At 33.3% G+C, this 27,630-nt stretch overlaps 3 protein-coding genes across 3 annotated transcripts; 2 read left to right on the forward strand and 1 right to left on the reverse strand.

The window, feature by feature from the left end:
• Positions 1-3,014: 3,014 nt before the first annotated feature.
• On the forward strand, positions 3,015-4,340 carry LOC124845149 (WUSCHEL-related homeobox 4-like). Its single transcript, XM_047322210.2, has 3 exons — positions 3,015-3,325; positions 3,595-3,879; positions 3,964-4,340. Exons 1-3 carry the CDS (start codon positions 3,092-3,094, stop codon positions 4,129-4,131), a joined length of 687 nt encoding a protein of 228 aa, XP_047178166.2. The 5' UTR covers positions 3,015-3,091; the 3' UTR covers positions 4,132-4,340.
• Positions 4,341-8,832: 4,492 nt separating this feature from the next.
• Positions 8,833-11,529, forward strand: LOC124845151 (polyadenylate-binding protein 2-like). The gene is made up of 9 exons (XM_088107862.1): positions 8,833-9,049; positions 9,318-9,436; positions 9,536-10,183; positions 10,276-10,353; positions 10,439-10,528; positions 10,642-10,776; positions 10,882-11,031; positions 11,116-11,241; positions 11,332-11,529. Exons 1-9 carry the CDS (start codon positions 8,833-8,835, stop codon positions 11,527-11,529), a joined length of 1,761 nt encoding a protein of 586 aa, XP_087963988.1.
• Positions 11,530-18,144: 6,615 nt separating this feature from the next.
• Positions 18,145-19,847, reverse strand: LOC148204195 (putative acetyltransferase At3g50280). The gene has a single exon (XM_088107290.1). The coding sequence runs from the start codon at positions 19,662-19,664 to the stop codon at positions 18,294-18,296; it is 1,371 nt and encodes a 456-aa protein (XP_087963416.1). The 5' UTR covers positions 19,665-19,847; the 3' UTR covers positions 18,145-18,293.
• Positions 19,848-27,630: the final 7,783 nt, after the last annotated feature.

The following is a 27,630-nucleotide window of genomic DNA, read 5'->3' on the forward strand; positions in this document are numbered from 1 at the left end:
ATTATCTAACAATATGAGAGCTAGATTTCACTCCCAAAACTTATCGTGCAAACTTTCTTTGGCATATGAAAATTCCATGTGCCAAAACTCCTTGGAATAAGTTCTTCATCAGCATGACCCAATAATCACAATGTCCATCAAATTTCAGAATGGTAGGTTGAACGTATTTGATTGATTCAACCATTTCTAAATGATGGCTCTAAATGCTCAAAGCTTAGGGGTGTATCGCTCTGTTAATATTAGTTTTTTTATATAGAACTTTTCACATAGTTCACTCACTCACACAATAATTTCAAGTCCATGTGAACGAGCTTTGATACCAAATCTGCAAATCTCTTTGTGTTCTTGAATTGAAATGTATTACATCAACATAAATAAAAAAAAAATAAAAGAAATTGAACTCCATTATTTCCAACTTCATGGAACAGTTACTTAACAAGATTAGAGTTATATTTTAGCTCTCTCTCCATAAAGAACCGGTCAAGAGATTGCCTGATTTTATTTAATCTAGATAAATCACTAATCTTAAAAACAGAAAACATAAATCTACTAACACTTACACACTATTTAATTATATTATATTATGTAGATGGTAAATTATATATTTTGTAACATATGTTTAATTTGTTGATATATTTTTTGAATTTTTTTTCAATATATTATATAATACACTAATCTTGTTTATGATATTATGATTATTATTAGTAGTGTTTGTATATAACAAAAATTAAATATCTATTATATTCTTCCAGCATTATATTCACATCAAGCTTTCTGAAGTTCCCTTTTGTTTTCTGTACATTTTTTTTATTTAAAAGTGATTTACTCCTATGTTGAAAGGGAGCCATAGATCACACTTTCTAAGAAAGCTAGTTTGCAATGACGTTTACCGGTCCTTAAAAACAGATCATGGGTAAATCTTAAAGTTAGCGGGTGGTTATCTTTTTCACACCAATCTCTTTTCCTTCCTCGAATTAATAATCATACTTGTCTAAGTCTTATATCCATATATTATTTATTTTGTCTTGTGTAAATTACTGTACAAAACATTAACACGTTAGATTTTTTTTGGTCAATAACATTTCAGATATCACATATAATTAGTGCATGTATGTATGTTTTCCTCCATTGATTATATTGATACATTACCATTTATATTGCCACCCTCGAGAATGTGCTCCCAACACTATTTAGAAAGCGGCACGACTTGAATTTCCTTTGAAGCAACCTTTATTTTTCTCCAATCATAGCCAAAACTAAATTATTATACGAACTATTTCTAGGAATATGTTAGTCAAGAAATAAGGAATTTTGATGACATAAAGTTTATTTTGATAACGAGATGATATAGCATTTGGTGGAGAATGGTTTAATTTATAAAATGATGAATGTATACATTTAATGGTTAACAATATTAGGAATGAATATAGATGGGTAACATAATTAGCCGTAAGAGGAAAGTTTGAGTTTGGAAAAACTGTATATGGGGAATAAAGGGTTTGATAATGATATCCAAAGGAGTGAAACAGGAAAACTCACGCGCAGCTTGCAGGTGCATGATTGTGATGTGATGATTGGCCATCATGCATTTTGACTGAGACACGTGTGCTCTCCCTTTGAATGGCACGTGCATAAGCAAAGGGTGGAATTACATGAGTAAATGTTTTGTCACGTGCCTCCCTGGATGCCCAGCTGGGCTGCTCAAAGAACAGTGATTAGTTATCCGACCAGTTGCCAGCTGCACTCAACACTCAATCATATGCTACGCGGGAAATCAGAATTATTGCCACAGGTTTTCTTCCTTCACTTCAGACCACGCATGTCATCATTCATTTTTTGCTACGAGGTTTCCGACGATTTTTAAAATATAATGGTTTAATAGAGCGATTTTGGATATTATAACGTAAGTGGAGTGTATAAAGCAGTGTTGGGAAATTGTAGTAGAGTTCCCGAAAGAGTGGGAAATGGGTTTGGGGGGTGAGTGAGTGAGTGCTGTGTTGTGTTGTGTTGGACATTCTCTGGCACTGGAAAAAGACAAAGACGGCATTCATGATACCGAAGGTGAGGAAGTCCCATTCATCCTTTTTGATATAAAAATCCGTATCCTGAAAAGCAGATCGAAGGGCTTCCATTTTCAAGTTTTGGGATTGGAGGAATCTTTTTGCATTCCTCACATCACTTTATTCATCACCAAAAGCTTTGAAAGAAAGAGAGTGAGAATGAGCCAAAGAGGCCACCGAAAAGCATGGATACCTTATCATGAAAGCAAGAAAAAAAGTCCCGATTTGACGGGCCAACCCACACGCACAAACGCATACTTCATCATCCCACCCTTCTCCACACGCGCTCATTTCATTCCACTTAATCAAATCTACACTCAACATTTTAACATCTTTTAATTACTAATAAAAAACACATTATATATATAAATTACTATCACTCTACTATCATGTGATTGAGAAATACCTCGCATTTAATACTAGTAAAATTTAATGTAGTTAACTGATTTTCTTAATCTGTCGTAAACTAACAACACACATTTTTAACATATATTTTCAATACACGATACTCCTTAGTTTAGGGATTCAAACCAATCACCCATCCTTCTCTCATATATCCTTTTACAGGTATATTTGTACAACGTGACAATTATGTAAATTTTAACGCTTCACTGAATATAAATAATTGCTTAATAATTGTTGTTTTGAAGCAGATGAAGTATTCAAAGCGTAAAATCAAGTAGAAATAATTAAATACGTTCAGACATATTTAACGAGTGTTAAAGAACTCAAAAGAAAGTATCAGGAATACATGTTATTGGAACTTTTTATGATCATTAGCTAGAGGAATAATTTACTGTGTACGGTGGTATTGTGCTTTTCCTTTAAAATATATTTAGTTTTACTTTGGATTGGATGAGTTGCATTGCCTTTTACTTTAATTTATAGGTGGAAATTCTTAAGTCAACTACATCTCATGATTTGGTCTTGGTTTTTGCAGGCAACACCTCATTTCCCACTTCGTCCACTTTACTAAAGTCTCATCCAATCCTCTTCTATATCATCCCCTTCCATTCTCTCTTCTCTCCACCATGACCACCAGCATGAAGGTGCATCACTTCACACGTGCATTCTGGGAGCACGAACCCTTCCTCACCCTTGGCTGCAAGCGATTACGCCCTCTTGCTCCCAAGCTTCCCAACCTACACACCACCACCCCTTCTCTTCCTTTCGATCTCAAGAGCTTCATCAGACCAGAAAGTTGTCCCAGAAAACAAGTTTCCTCTCTCCACAATAACAAGGATCCACCTTCACCCCAAGGCCAGGTTCGTATTATTATCTAATTATCACTATTATCACCATCATATCCCTTTACCTCTTTTCTTTAATTAGTTTAATTTTCCTCTCTGCCCATCATATCCATGCATTAGGACTGTAATTCACGTACACGTATGCACGTAAAACACACTACTATATGCGATGCGCATGCATTTTATTAATTATAGTTTATTTTTTGAGAAAGGAAGATCACAGAGTGGTTGAAGATGCGTATTTGTTGTTAATTGTTTGTTTGTTTGCCATGATTAATGCACAGGTTGAAACGCATCCAGGAGGGACGCGGTGGAATCCGACGCAAGAACAGATAGGTATATTGGAGATGCTGTACAAAGGAGGGACGAGAACTCCAAATGCTCAGCAGATAGAGCAGATCACTGTTCAGTTAGGAAAGTACGGAAAGATCGAAGGGAAGAATGTGTTCTATTGGTTTCAGAATCACAAAGCACGCGAGAGACAAAAGCAGAAGCGTAACAGCCTTGCCTTTTCTCATAGTCCTCGAACTCCCACAATTCATTCTGTTGTTACTTTAGAGGCAGCAAAGGTACGTATGCACTGACCTAGTAATGATACGAGATTTTGTTTGACGACAAAAATAAAGTTGAATTAATTTAATGAATTATTGCAGGAGGAAGTAGTAGATAGAGACCAGGAGGAAGGTAGTCCGTACAAAAAGAAGTGTAGGAGATGGGTATTTGATTGTTTGGAAGAGCAAAGCATGTCGTCGTCATCAGTGTGTGAAGAGGAGGAACATAGAACTCTGGAGCTTTTCCCATTGCACCCGGAAGGAAGATGAAGGGGTTTGAGAAATTAACCATTAATTCATGATTTTGCTTTGCTTTAGTTCCGAATCCAACCAAGCTGATTGAATGAATGTGGTTTAGTTTTCTTTACTTTTCTTTTTTCTTTGTATTGGGAAAGAAGAAAGACAAAGTTGTCTCTGATCTGTACTCTTCCACTTAATGCTATTCCTGACTTTGGAACCAAACCAAAGAGATTTGTCTACCTTTATTTGTTGATTTCAGCTACATCGGTGTGACTTTGAAAACGATGGATCCTTTTGACTACAGGAACAAATAAATCAAACGAAGCTTTTAGGTTAAAAGGAGAAGCTACGGACGCACAAGTCCACGCACCTACTCCTTCTTAATTCTTCTTCTTCTTCTTCTTCTTAAATCTATGCTTTTACTCTTCTAGTTTCAAAATTGAAAAAGCATTAGTGTCCTGAAGCTGAAATCTTATAAAATAATCATGTTAGATACTCCACTAACCCGTCATAAATCAGACTTTCATAAAGGAGAGGGCACATCAAGTATCAAAGGGTACATTCATATTTATTTTTTGGCCATTGACATGCAAGTTTCTTTTTACCACCTAGTGCCTCGTAGGGCCATGAGAACCACACTTAGGAGGGAGAGGGAGACCAGCAATTTGAATTTACAACTCCCGACCAGTTTCACCACGTGTACTGTGTCTGCATATTCAGAAAAACAACAACCTTATCCTTTATCTCTAGGATTTCGATCACATTCACAGGCTATACTTTTACAGTTTAGCGAGAGATGAAAATAGAAGGGGTAATACTGAAACAGGCTGTAAATGAAAGTCTGATGAGATAGTTGCAAAAAATCTTTTCATAGACTTACAAAAAATACTTGTTAAAAAAATTAAATTATCTATCTTATGATAAATTTTACTATTATACCTGATATTTTAATTAGTAAGTAGTCTTGTTTCTAAATAATTTAACTGTAACCTTGTTGTTCATTTTTGGAAAGCTAAAAATAAACAATTTTGGATCCATATATAGGTAGATTACCTCTACCCTAAATTCTTTTAGTAAACCTATGACTCCAAATTTAAACGTAAATGAATTATCTATGACATGGATATTTTTACATAAATCTTAATAAAAAGATTACACACACAGACACATTCACATGTATATATATATATATATATATATATATATAACTACATATTTTTATATCGATTACTTTGTATATAAATAAATTTACTCTTTATATTGAAAGTCAATTTAGAATATGGTAATTTCTTTACTTAACGAAATTCTAATTCATTTTACCTAATTTAATTCTAAATTTTAAAAAAATTGTTGAAAATGAACTGAAATAAACGATATTATTAATCAAAAGTTTAAAGTACCAGCCGTGATGATTTTGATTTATTTTCAGAAGGAAGATACAATAAGTGAAAACTATAACAAGCTATTATTACTTATTCTTAGAAGTTATATAAAATATCACACACTACTTGATTATCTCTATATGACCCTCGCAAGATTAACAAATTAGTTTAGTTCGCAACTGTATATTTTCATACACCTACATGATTCACAAGTTTTTATTGAAGAAAATATTTTAAATGTTTGAGCTTAAACATTTAATTGACACATATTTGTAACTTATTGAAACTCATTATATTTTTTGTTTAAAGTTATTGTGTCGTATAACTGGACGATTATCCATAACGAAGAAAAGTAGTCGGTCTCACTTATTTCAACCTCTAATTTTGTATACAACGAAGATCAATGTTATCCGGCCATGCATGAGTTGAAGTCGAACGGTGGGTCCTAGTAATAAAATACTTTTCAAAAGACGCTAAGAATCAAAATTAAGGATAAATATCAATTAGTGTAATTGATTGAGATTGAGCCGTGATTAGAACTTCACTCATTTTAGGCCCATCTTAAAAATTATAAATAGGGGTCAAACCCAAGATGTAAGTGAATACATTTATTATGAATTTAAGTATTTACTCTGACTTTCGTCCGGACTAATTACTTACTTAAGCATCAGAGTACTTTTGACAGGTATACCCTGTTTGGTTTTGAACGTAGATGAAGGAGAATTTAGATCAAACGAATAGGATACCTATGAAGACGTGTTTTGTAGAATTACTTGACCCCAAGCAATTAATTAATTATTTTAGTACATCATTTCACTAATTGCAAATGATGATTACTAAAATATTAAATAAAATAGTTGTCAGCAAAAGTGAGTCTTTGTGTGGTAGTCAAAGATTTTCACCTATTTCTTTGCAGACATGAAAAATATTATATGAAGTAAAAAGTATTTTTAAGAGTGATGTAGGAGTTACTTTTCCGTTAAAATGATGGATTTTTTTTTGGTGGGGATTCACATTAGGTAACTTCTTGACTAAGGGTATGTTTAATGGGTAGGAATTGAAGATTACTTAAATGTCTTTAGTTATTAAAGTAATATAAAAATGATAATGGTTAATGTTATATTTAATTGTAAAAATGTTTATAAAGAGTAAAAAATTAATATTAATTATTAAAATTAATTTTAATATTGTACAAAAATTTTATTTTAGTAAAATGAATTTATTTTTAATTTTCATATTTTTAATAATTTAGTAAACTGAAATAATAATAATAATAATAATAATAATAAATATTATTATTATTATTAGTTGTATATAAGGGATAAAAAAGGAAAGTGATGTTTTTCTCCCACAAATCTTCTCTCATAAGAGGGAGATGATTTTAAGCTCATTCCTCAAATCATTCATTTTATTTCTTCTTAAATATGTGCAAGTGAACAATCAAAATCCCTGCAAATCCATCTCTTCAAATCTCTTTAAAGAGTAAATCTGTGCAAGTGAACATAGCATAATAAATGACATTGCAGGGACCTTGAGGAGAGTAAAAATGCATGGGTGTTTTCAATGTATTTATTTGAATTAATATTTTTAAAATTTAGTTTGTGAAATATATTTTAAAAATAATATTTGAAAATTTTATCAATCTCTAGAATAAATTTCAGATATTAACCTCACAGACCTAGGACTTTCGAGACCCTTTATATTTTATAGAAAAGTAATAGCTTGGTATACTCTATAATAACATTTATAATACAAAAGTATAATTAAAAATTAATATTTTGGATTTTGAATGTTTTGGTACTAAAATATAACTTTTTATTAAATCGTGTCAGGTGAACATCCCATACCCTCGATTATTAGCATTAAAGTACTTTCTTATAAAAACCTCATGATTGGCCTTAATGATAAAAAAACTTGATGTAAGTTCTATTGCCATGGAGAAGAAAATGGTCCTTGTTTACAATGAAGAAATAAAAAGGACATCAATAAAAGAGAAAACATAATTAATATATTAATTAAGCCGACAAAAGTGAAAGACCATCTTCTAATTAGAATACTTTTAATGTATATAAATAATTTTATAGTCTTTCTGCGATGCATGATACCTTCTCATGTTATAGATGCAAATTGTAATAGTTGGTTCAATTATAACTTATATCTAAGCATAAATATTATAATAAAAAAACTTAAAAATACAAACATCTTTTGAAAATAATATCTAGTGAGAAAAGAATGCTAAATTGCTGGTCTTATTATTAAATTCAATTCCCTAAACAAGTTTCGAATTCATAAAATAAAAATATTAAAACACATATTTAAAATATAAATAAATATTTTAATTGACATTGTAATATTTGGATTATCACGCATTTAAGATAATTCAATAGTAGGGTCATACAATCATTTCTAATTGGATTGATTTGCATATTCTTAAAACAGAAACGATATTTGGGTACGGAAAGAGTAGTATACTATTTATTTTGGAATATTTCAATATAAAATGTATTTGCAATTAAAATGTTTTAAAAAGTTATTAAAATAATAATAGTAAGGACTGTGATGTGATTGGAAGAAAAATGTTCTCAAGTTTGACGCATTATTTCTTATTTTTCTATTATAAAATCATGTAAAATGAGTGTAATGTCAACCTACTATTACCTTACCTTTTTAAAATTGCAGTTAGATGACATTTATAAACACTTTTTTGAGTGTATACTTTGAGGTAATATTGAAAATAAAATGTATAAATTGTACACAGTGGAAGACCCTATCTTTTAAATTACAATGATATATTATTAAAAAAAATGACCCTCCTTTAATTATAGTGTGCCAAAAAAAAGTTAATTTTTCTTTCTTTGTAATATAAAATATCATTTTACTTCTTATCGAAATTAAAAAAAAAAAAAATTTAACTTGGTTCACGTATTGCTTTATTTAAAGTAATGAAAATTTAACGTAATACTGAATAAATAAATCCACAAATTTAGCATAGAATTCTCTTACAAAGTTATTTATTACTGGTTTCTCTTTCAAAATTATAATTTATCATTTCATTTTCTGTTAAATATTCTAATAATGATCTAATTTAACATTAATTCGTGTGTATATATCATAAATTTACAATAAAATAGTAAATAAAAAAACTAGGAAATTAAATTACTAACTATAGTTCACAGCTATAGAGTCACAGAATTCTGTAAAAACTCTTCTCCGAACAGAAATTCGTTATAAATATTTGCTCCGGGCTTAAATTTTACGATAGTGATATATTTCGTACATAGTTGTAGTTGAATTGAAGCTATTACCGCATTCAGTTTTTTCAGTTTTCAAGAAAGAAAAAAAAAAGATAATGGCGCAAGTTCCTGACAATGATAGCAGTGAAGAGACGAATTCCAGGTTCCACACGGCGTTGTACGTTGGGGATCTTGACGAGACCATCGACGAGAGCCAGCTCTTTATTATCTTCGATCATGTTGCAAAAGTCCTTTCCGTTCGAATTTGCCGCGACTACGCAACTGGGAAGTCCCTTGGTTACGCCTACGTGAATTACAGTAGCCGTTACAATGGTTGGTTTCTTCTTGAACATTCTTAGGATTGGTCATTTATGTTCTTCTGGGTTTGATAGGACTCATCGCGTTTGCTCTTGGAGGGATAGGATGGTTGTTTTTTTTCTTGCATTAATAATGAAATGTTGTTCTTGCTTAGGATTAATCTTTTTCTTTCTTGCATTGAAAAGTTTACGTAGCAGCTTTTGTTCTTGCATTGATAGACTAATGGCGAGTGTTGTTTCTTTGAGTATTTTAACCTTCATTGCAAATATTAACTACCATGCAGCCGCTAAAGCAATAAAAGAGCTAAATTTCATTCCGGTGAATGGCAAAACCATTAGGGTAACGTATTCTAATCGGGACCCCAGTGTTCGTAAGAGTGGTAGAGCTAACCTTTATGTAAAGGTGCCTTTTGCTTTCTTCCCCAGTGATGAGTATTATTGAATCTTTTTTCTGCTTGCTAATTGAGAATTGTGTCTCGTAATTTCTTGACTGATGACGCAGAATTTGGCTCCGTCAATCTATCACAAGGCTCTATACGATCTCTGTTCGTCTTTTGGGAATATTCTATCTTGCACGGTTGCAACGGATGCTTCTGGCCAGTCTAAAGGTTATGGTTTTGTGCAGTTTGAGAGCGAAGCATCTGCAGGAGAAGCGATTGAAAAGTTAAACGGCACGCTGCTCAAAGATAAAAAGATCTATATGGGTCCTTTCGTGTCAAAGCAGGACAGAGTGAATAGTGACGCAAACTTTTCAAATGTTTATGTTAAAAACCTGTCAGACACAATAACGGATGCTGAGTTGCAGAATATTTTCGGAGAATATGGTGATATTACAAGTGCTGTAGTGATGAGACATACAGATGGTAGATCAAAAGGTTTTGGTTTTGTGAATTTTGCAAATGCAGACAATGCTGCTAGAGCTCGGGACGGTCTTGATGGACAGACCTATCATGGTAAGACTTGGTGTGTTAGAAGAGCCCAGAAAAAAACTGAAAGGGAGCGTGAACTGACAGAGCAATATGACCAGAATAGGGGGATTTTCTCTCGTAGGCAAGGTAGAAACTTGTATATAAAGAACTTGGACGGTAGGATTGATGATGACACTCTTAAGAAAATTTTCTGTGAGTTTGGTATAATAATCTCAGCCAAGGTGTGTGAGTATGTTTCTTCATTTTATGCGTAACTGCATTTGTCAAATCTTCGTCGCCGTAAAGGGTGTTTGTTTTCCCCTGACATGCTCAGGTTATGAGAGATGCAAATGGAAGAAGTAAAGGAGTTGGATTTGTTGCATACTCAAGTCGGGAGGCAGCAAATCAGGCTGTAAGTATTTAGATATTATGGAATATCCTTTAATAACTGATGAAGAGCTTATTAATTCTCGTACAAAATCTGTTGATACTTGTAGATTGTGTTGATGCATGGTCGAGTAGTTGCAGGAAAATCTCTATATGTTGCCTTTGCACAGAAAAGGGCAGAGAGAAGAGCAATGTTAGAGGTAATATATACGAGTGGGCACAACTACTTGCTTTATAATTATGTTGTGGTCATCTTTAAGAATAAAACTTGGTAAATCCCATTCAGGTAATATTATTTACTTATTTTATGCAGGCACATTTTTCACAAAATAGGGCTGCTCCACCAGCACCTTTTCCTGAACCTCAATTTCCAATGTATCCTATACGGGCTCCTGCGCTAGGATCACGAAATTTAAATAGCCAAACACATCAAACTTTAATATCACAAGTAATTATGCCGATTTTCGATTTCAGTTTGGTGATGTCATATTATTAGAAGATGTGAATTTCACCTTCTATGTTAGATTGTGAATTCATTTGATCTCCATTACAGGAAGAACTTGATTACCACCTGCAGAATCTTCCTCGCTTAGAGATGGCAACTGGTCCTCCATTTTCATTCTTAATGCCTCAGCGTGGACCCCCGCGGCCAAGAGGACACCGACCACCAGGTCTTGGGCAACCGCTCGCGTCACACCAGCAGGTCTTATTCCGTATTCCTTTGGTCATTGCATTGTATTTTCCATTCTCTACTTCTGATGTGGATACTTGTTACTGTGGATTTCAGATGATTCCACGGGGACAGAATTACGAGCAAAATAGTGAAATGGTCCCCTTTAACCTTGGTCAGCCAGTGCCACCTCAGACCTTGGCATCAGCCGTTGCCAATGCTCCTCCTGTAGAGCAGAGGAATGTAAGACCTGTTTCTGGCATTGAATAGTGTTTTTTTTTTCATGGGCACTAGAATGGTGTGAAGCCAACTCTGTTGTGAATGGTTTTGCAGGTGCTTGGTGAAATTTTATTCCCGTTAGTGCAAAGGCTGGTGCATAATGCAGCACCAAAGGTTACTGGTATGCTTTTAGAGCTGGACCAGGCTGAGGTGTTACATATGATTCAGTCAGCAGGTGCTCTGGAGGAAAAGGTTGCGGAGGCCATCGCTGTACTGAGACGACATGCAGAAGAGCGATCAAACAGGCGCTGATCAACTCGCCTATCTCTCTCTCAACGAACGCCCTTAGCTTAGATTCTCTCAAATATTCACAGTTTTCTGCTTCTGCCTTTTTGTACTAGGATTAAAAAACACTGACTGTTGTAGCCTATGCATATCATTTTGCTTTGGTCAAGTTGATTAAGGGATTTTGAAAATAGAAGACTCTTTAGGTTTTGAAAATACAAGGCTGTACATGAAAAATAAGAGGGAATTTCCTTCAATTGGTCCATTCGTGAATCCCATATTTCTAAAAATTGACCTCCATAATTAGGGTTATGTATCTGCCTGATAAAAGTCAGAGAAGAATAAAACATATGAAATATAGAAATTAAGTAAAATTAAATCTTCTTATTATTTCAAATCGTGAATAACTTTAGAAACTTCAATCTTTAATTTTTTTTTTAAGACACTCAAATATATGTCTCTTACTTATTTATGCTTTTAGAAAATCAAAATATTTAATTGAAATAACAACATATGTAAAATTTAAAGTAAAAAAATAAAGTAACTGTGAATATTAATCAATTACATAAATAACTTAATATATTAAAATGTTTTTTGGAAAAATTAAAAAATAAAATCAGTTTTATATTAATTAATTATGTACGTGACTTAATTGATTAATAGGATTTGACCGTATTTTTGGAAACTTTTTAGATTAATTGATTATATCACGTATTAATTGATTAATACAAAGAAGATCTATGCTTTTAGATTGTATCTTAATTCATTAATATATCTGTTGTCACTTTTGATTTCAAACATGATTAAGCTCCTCAAATCTAATCTTAATTGATTAATTTAATTTTAAGAGTGGTCAAAGATTTTTCTTGATTATAAGATTCTTAATTAATCTAATATACATCTCATATTTACATACTTGAACATAATCAATCATCATGTGGGCATTCATAAAAAAACATATCAACACTTTGACATATCAACAATATTTTCTTTGGTTGAGATTCTCGGACTTTAATTGAGCGTGGATAACCTCGCTTTGTTAAGTTGTTTTTCCAAGGTTACATTTTTTAATACCTTATGGACTTCATAGACTCAATCACAACTTAGCCTAAAAATTATAATTTAAAGAAAAAGACAAATCTTAAATATTATATGTTCAACAAATAAAAAACAAAATGATTAATATTTTGAACAAAAATACCTTCTGTTATATTATGTTCTTTGGCTTCCTTTTATGATGACGAGTTATTTTTTTTTATCTTTATTCGTTCACTCATCTTTATCAAAATTCTTTAACCTATCCTTAAGGTTTTATACTAAGAAAGTTCAATTTTATCTACACTTTTCATTCTCAAGCTTCCATACAATTTACAACCAGTAGAACAATTTCATACATAACTTAAACACATAATTAATTTTAATTATTACTTTTACAAATTATTTCACGTTAATACACAAGAAAAAGTCAATATAAAAAACTTTGAAAATTTATTAATATTCATATTGCTTTAGTATCATTAAAAATAACTCAATCTCTTTTATAATATGCAGTTGTTCAATTAAGATTTTTATATTTTTTTAATTCTTTTTTCACAATTTTAGTAATTGTAAATCCATCATAGATTAAATTTTCCGAAATTTGTATTGTTAAGATTTTGTAACAATGAGAAATGTTAAACTTTTCATTACCGAAAGGATTTTTATTATATAAAAAATTTGACATCATTGTCAACATAAAATCTTAAAACTTTAATAAATGGTTCTAATTTTTTTTTTATATACTAACCGTCCAAAATTTTCAATTTTTTTTAATGCAAGACTTTCAATGCATACATAATTTTTTTATAATAAAAATATTTGTTACTATTTGTGAAAGTAAATAAATTTATATTTGCTTATTTTTATCATAAGTTATGGTGAAAAAATTTGTTGTGACGAATTAGACTGTTATCGTGAATCTTGGAATAAAAAAGCATATCTCATAAAATGCTTAGAGACGTTCCTAATTGCGATGGCAATTTATTGTCACATTTTCGTACTAATTATTTTCTGATAAGATATTATTTATTTTGTGACATATTTGTTTTCTCAATAAAATTAACTTTTCCTGTAAAAATTCTAATTATTGTTCTCTCCATTCTACCACACCTTTTAAAGGAGAAAAAACAAAACTCATTAATTACACTTGCACAATTGTTTTATCAAATGTAGAAAAGTTAATTAACAGTTGAATCAAGTTGCATAAAAATAACATGACGAGACTTTTTCATTAATTACGTCTTATTGTACACTTAATCATTGATTTAGTTTCTGAAGGCTTGGAATCATAACAATAGTCAGTCAAATTATTCTTCAAATTTAAAACATAAAAAGGAGGTTTCTCAAAATGTACTATCCATTAATACATTTACATGTCATTCTGGCAATACGAAACTGTCGTGTATAAGAATCAGTCCAAAGTGTGAACGAAAGTCTGAAATCATAGCTTCTTTTTAGTTCTCTATTCTATTATAGAAAATGATATATCATATATCAATCAGAAAAATAAATCTTAAAAGTTTTTAAACGAAGAGAATAAAAAAAGTATAATTGTTCAGAGGTTCTGCAGATGAAAATTGGATAACAGAAATTTTTTTGAGTAATTCACTATCAAATAGACTATTTTTATGTTAGCGGTTTATTTTTATTGGTGATATTAAACCGTTGAAAAAGTTATAATTTTTGTTAATTAATTTTAACCGTAACAATTACTTATATATATATATATATATATATATATATATATATATTAATATTATTAAATTTTCATACAAGAAATTCTGTTTTCGATGTTTTGGATTGAATCATAATTCTGTTGATTATATACCAAAAAAGCAGCAAAACAACGGCGGATATGAAAATCAAGCTACTCTTTTTGGATATTTTTGTAACTCTCACATGAGTCTCTTCTACTTAAGAAACGGTCCAAGTAAATTTTTAGAGTCCGTCGTTCAATACAGAGAAGAATGAACACTTAAAATGCATCGAAAAAAGATTTCTTAATTCAATGTAAACGACCTCTCTCAAGTTCACAATAACTCTTGTGCACCTCTTTTGATAAAGAGTTTGTTTGAGCTTGAGGTACCCCTTGTACTGTAGGACCACCTGGTCAGCCAAAGTACCAGACGACTGAACGTCGAGCAAGAAAATGGCTGGTCTGAAAATTATTCTAAGCAATAATAGTCATTAATTGATAATTAATGAGAATAATAGTCATTAATTGACAATTAATGAGAATAATAGTCATTTATTGACAATTAATAGGAATAATGTAACATCCCAAAAATACAGCAATAATCTATATTAGGATAATCACATTAATAATAATCCAAAAATCAGTCTTACACTAGAGTCGAGCGTACGCTCATGGCCGAACGGCCTTACAAAAAGACTTTCAACTAAATTGCTCAAGGTAAAAGAAATCATGACCGGACGGTTTACAAAAGAGAAATACCGAACGGTCATACCTAACAAAAAGGAAGGTGATCAAACGACCACCTTACTAACTAGATTATTGACCGAACGTCCTATTGTTCGGTCTTTACATCAATTTCTTCCAAATTTTCTTCTTCCAGCGCCTCTTCCAGCGCCTCTTCCAGCAGCTCGCCTCCTTCTACTCACATCCACACGGATGATCATTGCAATGACAAGGACGGACGTACAAAACCAGACACGACAGGAAACCCAGGGTAAGCTTATGTAATTTAATTCATGCATAAACATACATTCCAAACAATCCAACAAAACAAAGTACATTTCATCATACATATCATACGAAGCCTAGTACTAGACTGACTGTCCGGACTGTATGAAATCTGTGTAGCTACAGGCGTTCGTGCACCCGGGTGATGTAGTATCTGGAATACTCTCATCAGCTGCCACCCGAGGTTAATCCTATTCATCCAAAGTACCCCTAAGGACGGGACATCCTGCCGTTTCCACACATGACCTACCCTCCTCTACGTGAGGACGAGTACTCACGAAACATCAGGATGAACTGCCAGCACTAGCATAACCACAGTCATACTTTACAAATCTCAATTCTCAATCCTGAGTCGTTCCTCCCTGGAACGCTTGTACAAATCCACAACATTCTATTCATCTCATATTTTCTTCATCCTTCTTTATCAATCATCTCAAGTTTGTCTTTCATTACCAATCATTTTAGTTTCATCTTTCACTTTCAACCATTTCAATTTCCTATTTGATCAAAAATTTATAAAGACGCCAGACCGAACGTAAATCCTCACTCAGAACGAGGACGAACACTTGAGACGAGACAAATAGGTCTCCAGTTCCAGAATAAAATAAGACCGAGAGGTTTACTGTCGGTTTGAGAGAGAACCGAGTGTAATAAATATAGCAAGGAACGAATGAACCGAACGTTCATTACAAAGTGAATCAATTATATGAACCGACTCTTGATAACTCTGAGCGAACGCTGAAAAGACCTCGCCAAAGGCTACGACTCTAGGCTGGAACCAATCGATACAGACACTTCAAGATATTCCAACAATAATACTTAGAAGAATTCTCATGAAGAAACCGAACGCTTATGAATATTTAACTTATTTGATTTTACATCAAGAAATCCGAATGCTAGTAAATGACCGAGCACGGTAGAGAATAAAATTCTATTGAAGTTAAACGAACGCTATTTTCATCAAGATAGATTATACAAGAAACGAGTACGAGCGCTTGGTGTAAGACCGAGCACAACTCAGTACGAGCGCTTGGTGTAAGACCGAGCACTACTAAACTTATAATAAAAGACTTGATAAATATAATAAGATACTATCGAACTAGTGTTTACGAACAACGGAAATATACCATTATATATATATATATATATATATATATATATATATATATATATATATATAAATTGAGTTTATCACAGGATACCCAGATACAACTGTACTTGGCCGAACGCTCAGGCATAGTATTACGACCCGAGGACGCTCGTCCTCAACTGGGATTCTCTCCAAGTGAAAGAATCCCGTTTCAACTAGGTTCACCAAGAAAACCGAACGGTCAATGACCGTTCAGTAACGAACGTACACTTTTATATGATAAATTTCATACCAGACTTGTTTATTTTTAAACTTATTTCTTAACATATAGTTTCATAACTTTATACATTTATATTATAATCAACTTTCATACTTCATACAATCCATATCATATAAGTTTCATATTTTTCATCCATCAGACAGGGCAACCATCATATATCATATAGTCAAATATCACAATTCTCATACTTCACTTTAATTTTAGTAACTCAACGAACGTTCATTCAAACCAATCACATCAGTCATCATGCATCAAAATCATTCAATCAACTAAACGAACGTTCAAACATTTCAACAGCATACAAATTAAATTAAATAAGCTTCCCTTACCTCTGAGCGTGACCGAACGTTCCCAGATGCCGAAATACAATTTCCCCACCATAGGTTCTCCCACCGTCAACGCTCGACAATTCAAACTACAACAAGTGATAACCCGACACTATCAGAACCACTCATTTTAAGAATGGTGATCCACGCACGAACCCAAAACTGAGTTTGTATGTTTAGGGAAACGAGTGACAGAGCGAGGGGAAAGACTTACTAGCCCAGCTTCACAAACCGAACGGTTTATTTGGAAGCTCTTGACGCCGGAAGTGCTCCTACGGTCCCGGAATAGTGATTGGAGGAGAGAAAGTGGGTGTTTTCTCAGAAAGAAGATGAAGAGGATGTAGAGAGAAGGAGGAGAGATTGGGATTCTTCAGAAATCTGAAAAGAGGGTGCATGCAGAGAGTAGAGTGTTTTTCTGAAAATCCAAGTTTTTGCTTCCCACTAAAAAACGAACGTCCCTTCCTCAAACGACACCTGTTTCCCATTAACTGATTTCTGACTCCTCTCAGCTTGACACCTGGCGTTCGTCATCTGGGTGTCGAGCTCTCCTCTTGACACGTGAATTCCACTAAACAAATACGTGCATGGATTTTACTGGTTTCTTACTTTTGATTTTTTACTGGTTCTGACAAATAATGTCATTTATTAGTGATTAATTAGTCAGACTTAATGACAAACTCATTATAATAATTCATAAATATTTGTCTGAAAAAAAAGACAAGTAATTTAACTATAATTACTAATCTTTATTATAAGATTATTAGGAAAAGTCACTTACTTGACTGTTAGAGTGTTTTCTGCTGACTTAACATATTGGAATGTTTTGGATAAGAGATCTCAACCTTACCAAAACATTTTAATGTCCACCGTGAAACCGATGATATCCTCTGTAACCTCAGAACCAGACGAACCTTCGATATCAGCATCACTGCTTCATAATAACAATAGAAAATCTCACCACCAATGTCAACCAACTTCTCAAACATACATATATTTTATAACTATTTTTATATAACCATCTTAAATTTATTTTATTATTCTTTGTGGAATAATTTGATTCCTATTTTAATTCAATACCCGATTATGTTATTTGACTATGACAGAAAAAAAAATGGATTATGTTAAGGAGCATCTCGTCCACATATGTCGTTATTAACAAATTTTTCCATTACCCTGTTCATCTGTTTTTATCAGCATCAATGGATCAAGAAAAACATTTCCCCAAAATTATAAGATAATTGCAGGTAATCAACCAGATGAATCTCAAAGTGAAATCAACACCATAGGTGTTTGTTTGATTACTAATTCAAACAAACAAGTGAAGGTGGTGAACATAATGGGCGTATTAGGAAACTAGAACAACAGGGGATCAAACTCAGTAACTGCATTCATGAACTCTTCGTCTGATTCCAAAGCACTCATTGTCTGTGGCAAAAGGCAAAGTTCCAAATCAATGCTCCCTCCTTCACGCCCTGGGTATGTCCACATCGTCCCATCAAAATATTCATCATAGCCACTTCTAACAGCCACGGCTTTACCCATTCCAAATTCACACCCATAAATATTGAACCTGGGCGAACCACTCATCACCAAGTTGTATGGTTCATCTAAACGATCCATTTGAACTATGAATGGAGAATGTAACCAGTATTCCAGAACTTCTAGCACCCTTCTATCGTTAAGGTTTGTAACAGCCAGATGCAACTTCCATGCTGCCCATCCCATACCATTCTCAAGTAATTCCCTTGTTGTCGCTTCTGTACTCGCTGCATGAACGCAGTTTCCAAAGTATTCTTCTGCCAAAGGCGGCTTCATTCTTGATCGACAATCTGCGGCTAATCTGAAAGTTGTTTTCTGGTCAGAAGGTGGGGAGCGCGCACGAGTTATGGATCTCCAAACAAGTGCTGATAATGACTGGAGGGAAGAGATTACTGTGGTATTAGATTCTGAGTTGGCCTTTGTTTTCAGTTTGGCAATAGACTCTGCTGAAAAGTGGAAAAATCTCAACCTCAGGAGGGGTCTTTCAGATCTCTCTATAAACTCGTCATGCTGTTTGTAAGGAAGAGAGATCGGTGGTCTACAATTATTTGGAAACCAACGATTGTGAATGGGTTGGCGTGAGATGGGAACATCGTATTCATGGTTTTCAGATTGAGATTGTGCTTGAAAGATCTGAGACCACGTATTGAAGAAATTCCAATACGAAGTGCCATCAGCAACAGCGTGATTAATGGAACAACCTATGATAACACCGTCCACTAGTTCAGTAACTTGGATGGACAACAGCGGCATGGTGTGATGGTCATGATTGAGTGCTTTGGGGTTGTCACAGAACGATTGAACAATGGGGGGGACGTCAAAGGGGGAGAGGATATCAGCTATAGTCATATCCAGAGTTGCATGAATGAATCTAGCTCCATCACTGTTGTTGCAATCAATAGAAACAGTATAAGAGGGAGGGTTTTGGGTTTTGTGAGTGACAAGGCGACCAGACAAAGGATAAAAATGGAAGAGGGTAAGAGAAAGAGAGTGTTTGAGCTTCTCCAACAGATTTTGTATGAAATGATGTTCATCTATAAGGGTCGCAGGTTTCTTGAAGAGAAGACACTGGTAGATATAGGTTTTAAACATCATAATATCCCAAGGAGTTAAATTGCAGATTTGGTTGGAGGATTGAGGCTTCACGAAGCATTCTGAAATGCGTCGAACGGCGAGGTTACTCATTATGCAGGGTTTCTGTTTCCTTTCGAGTTCTGAACCATGACATACTTTACTCTCTTATAGATATTAGTTGAGTGACCCGTGCCACAAGTGCCACCCGCTCCTACCCACGGGTTATTATTTTATTGTATTTTTTTTCTATAATTTTTTTATTTTGTATATAAAAATAATAAAGTAATAAAATTATTATGTATCTGATAAAAATTAAATTGTATTATTGTAATTTTTATTACTAAAATAATTAAAGGCTTAATTATTTATTTTGTCGTTCAATTTCGTTTAATTATAAAAATTGTCCATCCTTTTAAAAAAATATCAATTTGGTAAAATTTGTCTTAATGTTTTAACACGTTAAAAATTGTAAAAGAGTTTTTTCTGTTTTAATAAAAAAATATCCTTATCCACATGTTATTTCTGAAAATAATAATTTTAAGAAATAATTAAATTCTAAGAATTAACGTGTTAATTTTACTAGGAATTAAATTTACTATCATAGTAAATAATTTAATAAAGTTAATATTATCAAGTTATATTTTCATATTTTTGGAAATTTTGTCATAACTTATTCGTAAAAAAATAAAATGTTATTTCTTTAAAGATAAATCAAAATTGGTTTACAAATTTATATTCAGAGTAAACTGAAATGGCTGCAGAAGCGTTGCTTCCCCAAATGCTCAGCTTCAAAATCAACTGCTTTATCCGGGTTGAAAGAAGGAGCATTAGGACCCAAGAAGACCCTTTTGGTATTTTCTAAACTTGTCACCTTCTTCAAGCCTCGCAGTCATTTCTTCCCCGCCAAGAACAAGATTCTTAGCATCCTCGTTGGGGTCCTCATCATCAAAATTCACACTTTGCCAACCGTCATGATGATAACAAACCTCGGAGCCACGTTACCCACACTGAAATCCTTAAGTCCATGCCAAACTCCAACGGGATTACGTTACAGACAACACACATACACATAGATTTTCACAATGATAAAATAGTGTTGACTTTGAGTCAAGCTCTCATGAATTTGTTTTTAATACTAAAGATATCTTATGTTTATGTAAACTCATGTCTATCTTTTATTTTATCTTATATAAAACTTGTGTCCAAAATCTGATTCAGGGATTTCTATCAGGAACCACTGGGTTTCCATTTGTAAGTCTGAATCGGAATTTCCGACCCACGGGATCGACCACCATGTTTTGAACCTAGAGACAGGGAACTTATCTGTCACAAGTTCATCTGCTTTGAGTTGCCCTATTCCTGCGGTTACGCAACTCCAAACTTATTTGTTTTTGCAGTAAGAAAATGATTATTTTTCTATTGAAATACTTGACTTTCTTATTTTCATCATTTTAACTATTGATTAATGTAGGTGTTATCGTTGCTTTATAAGGTATATTGTTGTGATATTGGAGGAATTGTGATGTTTAGGTTAAATAAAAATATAGTATTGTCATCATCTTTAAAAATAAACACAAAGGACGAAAAAATAAGTTTTTAATGTTGATAAATTTTGTATCACTTGTATATCTATAATATTAGAGTTTTGAATAGATAAATCTATAATATTTTTCCCTCGTTGAAACATCTTTTTTTTATCTCGTCTACAATGTCATAAGAAAATGCTAACTAATAATATTGAAACACCAGATAATAAATAATTAAATCAAATTAGGTGAGTTGGTGAGCCAACCCGACTCACCACGGGTTCAATTCAGATGAGCTGGGTTCTAAGTGAGCCGGTTTGAAAACTAACCTGCATAAAAATATGGGTGTTGCTCCCTCCACCACCCCAAGTACTTCTGCACCTCCCTACTATTTTCTTTTATTTCAAAAATACCCTACATCTCCCCACTATCCTCAACAATCTTTCTTTTTCTCTTTCTGCATTAATGATGGAGCATTATCTTTCTCTTCTCTCTCTACATCAATGGAACATTCATATGACTTAGATTTAAACTTGATATATTGCAAAATATAAAATTGAGAGGAAACTTCAATATTAGTGTTTCTACCACTTCCATTTTATAAACTTAAAGGTTAGATGCAAATACAAAATAATAAACATAATAATATTAATAGTAAATAATATATTATTATTATTACTATTATTATTATTATTATATACTAACTTTATAATGACGAAAGAACTAAATAAATACCAGATCTTTAACAAATAACTTTTCTTTTATATTTTAAGTATTTAATAATATTTTTATATTATTTATCTAATAAATTAAATACTTTATTCAAGTTATTTGAGTCAAACATGTCGGTAAGTTAAAACATAATATAATGTTAAAAATTATAGATATTAAATATAAAAAAAACACACATATATAAACATTTTTCTAGAAATTTAGAACAAAATTTTACCATTTATTAAGTGATTTGAAGAAAAAAAATATATTGAACAGTGAAAATAAGATTGAATCAAGCTTATTTAAGGGAAACTGTAAAAATTTGAACCATGTGAATGCTCCATTAATGTGGAGAGAGAAAGAGAAAGATTATTGAATATAGTGGGCAGGTGTAGAGTAATTTATGAATAAAAGAAAATAGTGGGGAGGTGTAGAGTATTTTTGAAATAAAAGAAAATAGAGAGGAGATGCAGAAGCCCTTGGGGTGGTGGAGGGAGCAACATCCTAAAAATATTACATTTTTTTTTCAAACTCAACCCAACTCAAACTCGTGGTGGGCCAGGTTAGCTCGCGAATTACAATCCATTTTGACAACACTAAAATTAACTAATATGATTTTTATTCATAAAAAGCAAGTAGATTAATATTTTATTTGTATATATTTATTTAAATATTGTTTATAATAGATATAATTTAATTATATTTTATAAAATATAACTTTTATTATAGAATTGATATAACATCTAATACTTGTATTATTTTATTTGTTTTTAATAAATTTTTATGTAATAATAAATTATTGATAGATCAGATTTTGAGATGTGATTATACTTATATGTTATACGAGTTGTACTTTTTTAAACATGCATATATTTAAGTAAGGGGTCTGGGGCTGCAACTGATTATTTACACATTAGTGCGTTAACGAAAGTTGTGGATTGTCACAAACATTTTTAATGGTATCACAAGCAAAGTTTTGTTCAAATTAGCCATTGAATGGTTAATTAAATAGAGGAAATGGATGCTCTACCCATCATTCTTGATATGACTCAGAAATGTCATTATGAATTATAGGGTTGGATGCATCTCTATGCATGTGTGACCAAAAAGCCATTAGTTTAAAGTCTAATTTGTTAGACATGATATTTTTTATATGAAGTCCTATGTTCAAAGCACAATTTATCTACTGTAATTTATTTTTAAATTCCATTTTTGTAATTTAAATAAAATTGCAACATAATAATTAAAACCCACTGTTCTTTGTCTAACCTTCTATATATCCTTTTTCAACATTTTTAATCAATTTTCCGTACATTGTCACCTACCACAATTTGATCTCTAATAACTAGAAAAGATAACTAGGAATCAGTAGCTAACCTTATTGATATTTTGATAATTAATCAAAAAATAAGTCTGGTGTGAAAAATAAAATTAAAATACTGCATATTAATTAAGCTAGAATACTTTAAAAAAATTAATTTTAATACTATTATTATTATTAGTTGAATTATCGAATTACAACTTAACTTTTTCATTTTAAAATTGTTACTAATCACTTCAATTGTCACAAACTTTAGGAAATGATAATACTCATCAAAACATTATACTGTTAAGTTTGGAATAAATTTATTTATTCAACTTCTTTGACATCCTTGTCCAAGCAACCAGTGGTGGATTAACATCCTCAATAATGTTGCTAAATTTATTACTGTTTTTTTTGAAGTATTTCCTTTTTAGAGAGCTTGTTTCTTAATTATAAGGAAATATATATATATATATATATATATATATATATATATATATATATATATATGTTTTGTATTATTTATTCACCTCCGCAATATACTTTATAATATATAAACAATAAACTCTAAATTTTTTTAAAAAAAACTAAGGGTTTAAATCTTTTAATTTAAATATATCATTTTAATTTTGTAAAAGTCATGATCGGCAAGGTTGGTCAAACTCATGTTGATCATGTTTAAGTTAATCGAACTTGTGTTGGTTGAATTTGTGTTGACCGTGATGGTTATAACAAAGTTGTTGTTAGACAATCTCTCTTCAACAAGACTCGAATAGTTGCATTTACAAGAATTGCAAAGTTGTTGTTAAACAATCTTTCTTCAACAAGACCCAAATTGTTGCATCTACAAGAATTGCAAGAATTGTTGTAGCCACAAGATGCAGCCACAAGATGCAGGATATTGTAACGGGTGAAAAAAATGAAAGTCTAACAAATGCTGAGCTGGATGTGGGGGACAGGTCTGTCATACCAGAAAATCATTTGGCAGGTGATCCACAAGGAAAAGGGAGCAGGAAAAGCATGAGGCGTAAGAGAGAGAATATATTTATGAAGGATTACGTGCTCTAGGGGAGATATGCGTGTGGTATGTTCCCTCTGACCAATTCTGTTATTCCCCTTCTTCTTACTGTACTACCTCTCCTTCTGAAATTCTTTTTATATGAATGAACCAGGTTAATCCATTGTGAGATGGCTATTGGGATGCTTCTGTTATTGGCTGAATACCTTTCACTATATTGTTCAGTTTCCTTTTGTTCACTTTGAAATACCCATATCAAACCTCTGTCATATTTTGATTACAATAAAACTATCCATTCCAGAGTTTATTTTAATTCATTCTCTGTTCCTATTGTGGGGTTGTTTTTTGTTACTGTTTCATTGGTGCTTTCATTGACGCCATGGCTGAGAACACCCGTTTGAAGGACCTACAGGCAGAAGTACGTAGTCATTCCGAGGAACTTCGCAAACTTATGGATCTTCTTGAAATTCGTGACAGGGAACAACGGGCTCATACTCAACAAGTTCAGGCTGATGCGCAAGCTCGTATGGATCAATTTCAACAATCGTTAGAGTTAATCGTGAAATCGCAATCTCAGTTTCATGGTGCCACTTCGGGAGCAACTCCGTTGCAGGTTGCGCTACCGGCTAAGGACATATCCTTGGGATTCCCCCATTTCGATGGTCAATCATCAGTGTTAGAGTGGATTTTTAAGGCTGAAAAGTTCTTTAACTATCACCACACGCCGGATGCGGAGAGAGTCGAAATTGCTGCAATGCATTTCGAAAAAGATGTAGTGCCTTGGTTTCAAATGCTGCAAAGGTTATCTGCGGTGCAAACATGGACAGAATTGAAGCGCGCTTTGGAATCTCAGTTTGGACCCTCTCCTTTTGATTGTCCAATGGCAGAGCTCTTTAAATTAAGCCAAACTAGCACAGTTTCTGATTATTACTTGAAGTTTATGTCGTTGGCGAATAGATCCATGGGGTTATCTGATGAAGCTTTATTAAATTGTTTTTTGAGTGGGTTAAATGCTGAGATTAGACGTGATGTGGTGGTTCAAACTCCTACTTCTTTGTTGCGAGCAGTAGCTTTGGCAAAGTTATACGAGGAACGATACTTCCCCACGGTTAAATTTAATCATGTGCCTGTTAAACGATATTCTCCATTGTCTTCAACGAGTTTGCAGACGTCACAGCAACCTCTAAAATTTGGGGTTAAACCATCTCTTCCACCGTTATTACCAAAACCTACAATTCCACCTTTGATCAATAGTAATGTCAGAAGAATTAGTACAGCGGAAATGCAACTTCGCAGAGAAAAGGGATTATGTTATTTTTGTGATGACAAATTTACTTTTAACCACAAGTGTCCAAATAGACAGTACTTGTTTTTGAATTTGGAGGATGACTCGTTGGATCCTGATTATGAGCCGCCACCAGATATTGATCAGCAGGTTGTTAATGAAGATATTGTGATTGATGACCATCATTTATCTCTGAATGCTCTTAAAGGTGGAGTGGGGGTGGGTACAATTAGATTTTTAGCTTACATTGATAAGCTACCTGTTACGGTTTTGGTGGATGGAGGGAGTTCAGACAATTTTTTGCAACCTCGCCTAGCAAAATTCTTGAAGCTTCCGGTGGAACCAGCACCAATGTTCAAAGTCATGGTCGGCAATGGAAATTATATGGCAGCCGAGGGTTTCATTCAGAAATTGGCCCTCCATGCTCAAGGGCATTTATTTCACATACCTGTCTATTTACTTCCAATTTCAGGGGCTGATCTGATTCTGGGAGCTAAATGGTTGAAAACCTTAGGTCCCCATGTAGCCGATTATGAATCCTTGAATTTAAAATTTTTGTATCAAGGTAAATTTGTAACATTACAAGGAGATGTTGATTATGTTCCGCTGCAGGCTCAATTGCATCATATCCGTAGGATGGTCCACACAAATTCCATTGCTGAGGTTTATAGCATGCAAATGGTGGATACTAATGTGCACTCTTTGCCTTTGACAGAGTTACCATCTAATATAGACCCTGAAATTGCTTTACTGTTGCGCACTTATGCTTCTGTGTTCCATACACCTTCCAATTTGCCTCCTTCTCGTGCACATGACCATTCTATTCCACTAATGGAAGGATCAACTCCGGTGAAGGTGAAACCATATCGCTATCCTCATAGTCAAAAAGAAGAGATTGAACGGCTTGTTACTGATATGCTTCAGGAAGGGATTATACAACCTAGTACGAGCCCTTTTTCTTCACCAATTATACTTGTGAAAAAGAAAGATGGTTCTTGGAGAGTTTGCACTGATTATAGAGCATTGAATGCAATTACTATAAAGGACAGTTTTCCAATACCAACTGTGGATGAGCTGATTGATGAACTTTTTGGTGCCATGATTTTTTCTAAGTTAGATTTGAGATCAGGGTATCATCAAATCTTGTTGAACCCGCAGGATCGTTACAAAACCGCTTTTCGTACACATCATGGACATTTCGAATGGCTGGTCATGCCCTTTGGATTAACAAATGCTCCAGCCACTTTTCAAAGTCTTATGAATCATATTTTTCAAGGATTATTGAGAAAATTTGTTCTGGTTTTTTTCGATGATATCCTTGTATATAGTTCTTCATTCAAGGACCATGTGTATCATTTAGAGGTGGTTTTGAAGATTTTACAGCAGCACCAGTTGTATGCACGGTTTTCCAAATGTTCATTTGGCGTTGAAGAAATTGATTATCTTGGTCACACCATTTCTGGATCTGGGGTTGCCATGGATGATAACAAGGTAGAAGCGGTCAAATTGTGGCCACGACCCAGTAACTTGAAACAATTGCGTGGGTTCCTTGGTCTCACTGGGTATTACCGGCGATTTGTTAAAGGGTATGCCCAAATAGCTGCTCCACTAACAGAATTGTTGAAGAAAAATGCTTTTAAATGGACTGAAGCAGCAACCATGGCCTTTATCCAATTGAAGGAAGCACTCACTACAGCACCGGTCTTGGCACTACCAAATTTTTCGGTTCCTTTTGTTCTGGAAACAGATGCTTCTGGGTTGGGGGTAGGAGCAGTTTTAAGTCAAGGTAATCATCCCGTTGCTTATTTCTCTAAGAAATTGTCTACGAGAATGCAAAAGCAGTCTGCATATACTCGAGAATTTTACGCGATCACCGAGGCCTTGGCCAAATTTCGACACTACTTGTTGGGCCACAAGTTTATTATTCAAACAGATCAAAAGAGCTTAAAGGAATTAGTAGAACAACGTTTGCAGACTCCGGAACAGCAACAATGGTTACCAAAGTTTTTGGGTTTTGATTTTACAATCCAATATAAACCAGGAAAAGAGAATGTTCCTGCCGATGCATTATCTAGAAGTATTATGATGGCATGGTCAGAACCAACTAGTCAATGGCTAAAAAAGGTGGCTGCAGTATCTCAACAGGATAAACGGTTGAAGGATTTATATGATCAGTGTTTGGCTGATAAGTTGAAGTCTCCAGAATATGTAATCAAGGATGGATTATTGAT

Source organism: Vigna umbellata, chromosome 2 (genome assembly GCF_029865625.1).
Source record: "Vigna umbellata cultivar VRB3 chromosome 2, Vumbellata_1.0, whole genome shotgun sequence".
NCBI lineage: Eukaryota > Viridiplantae > Streptophyta > Magnoliopsida > Fabales > Fabaceae > Vigna > Vigna umbellata.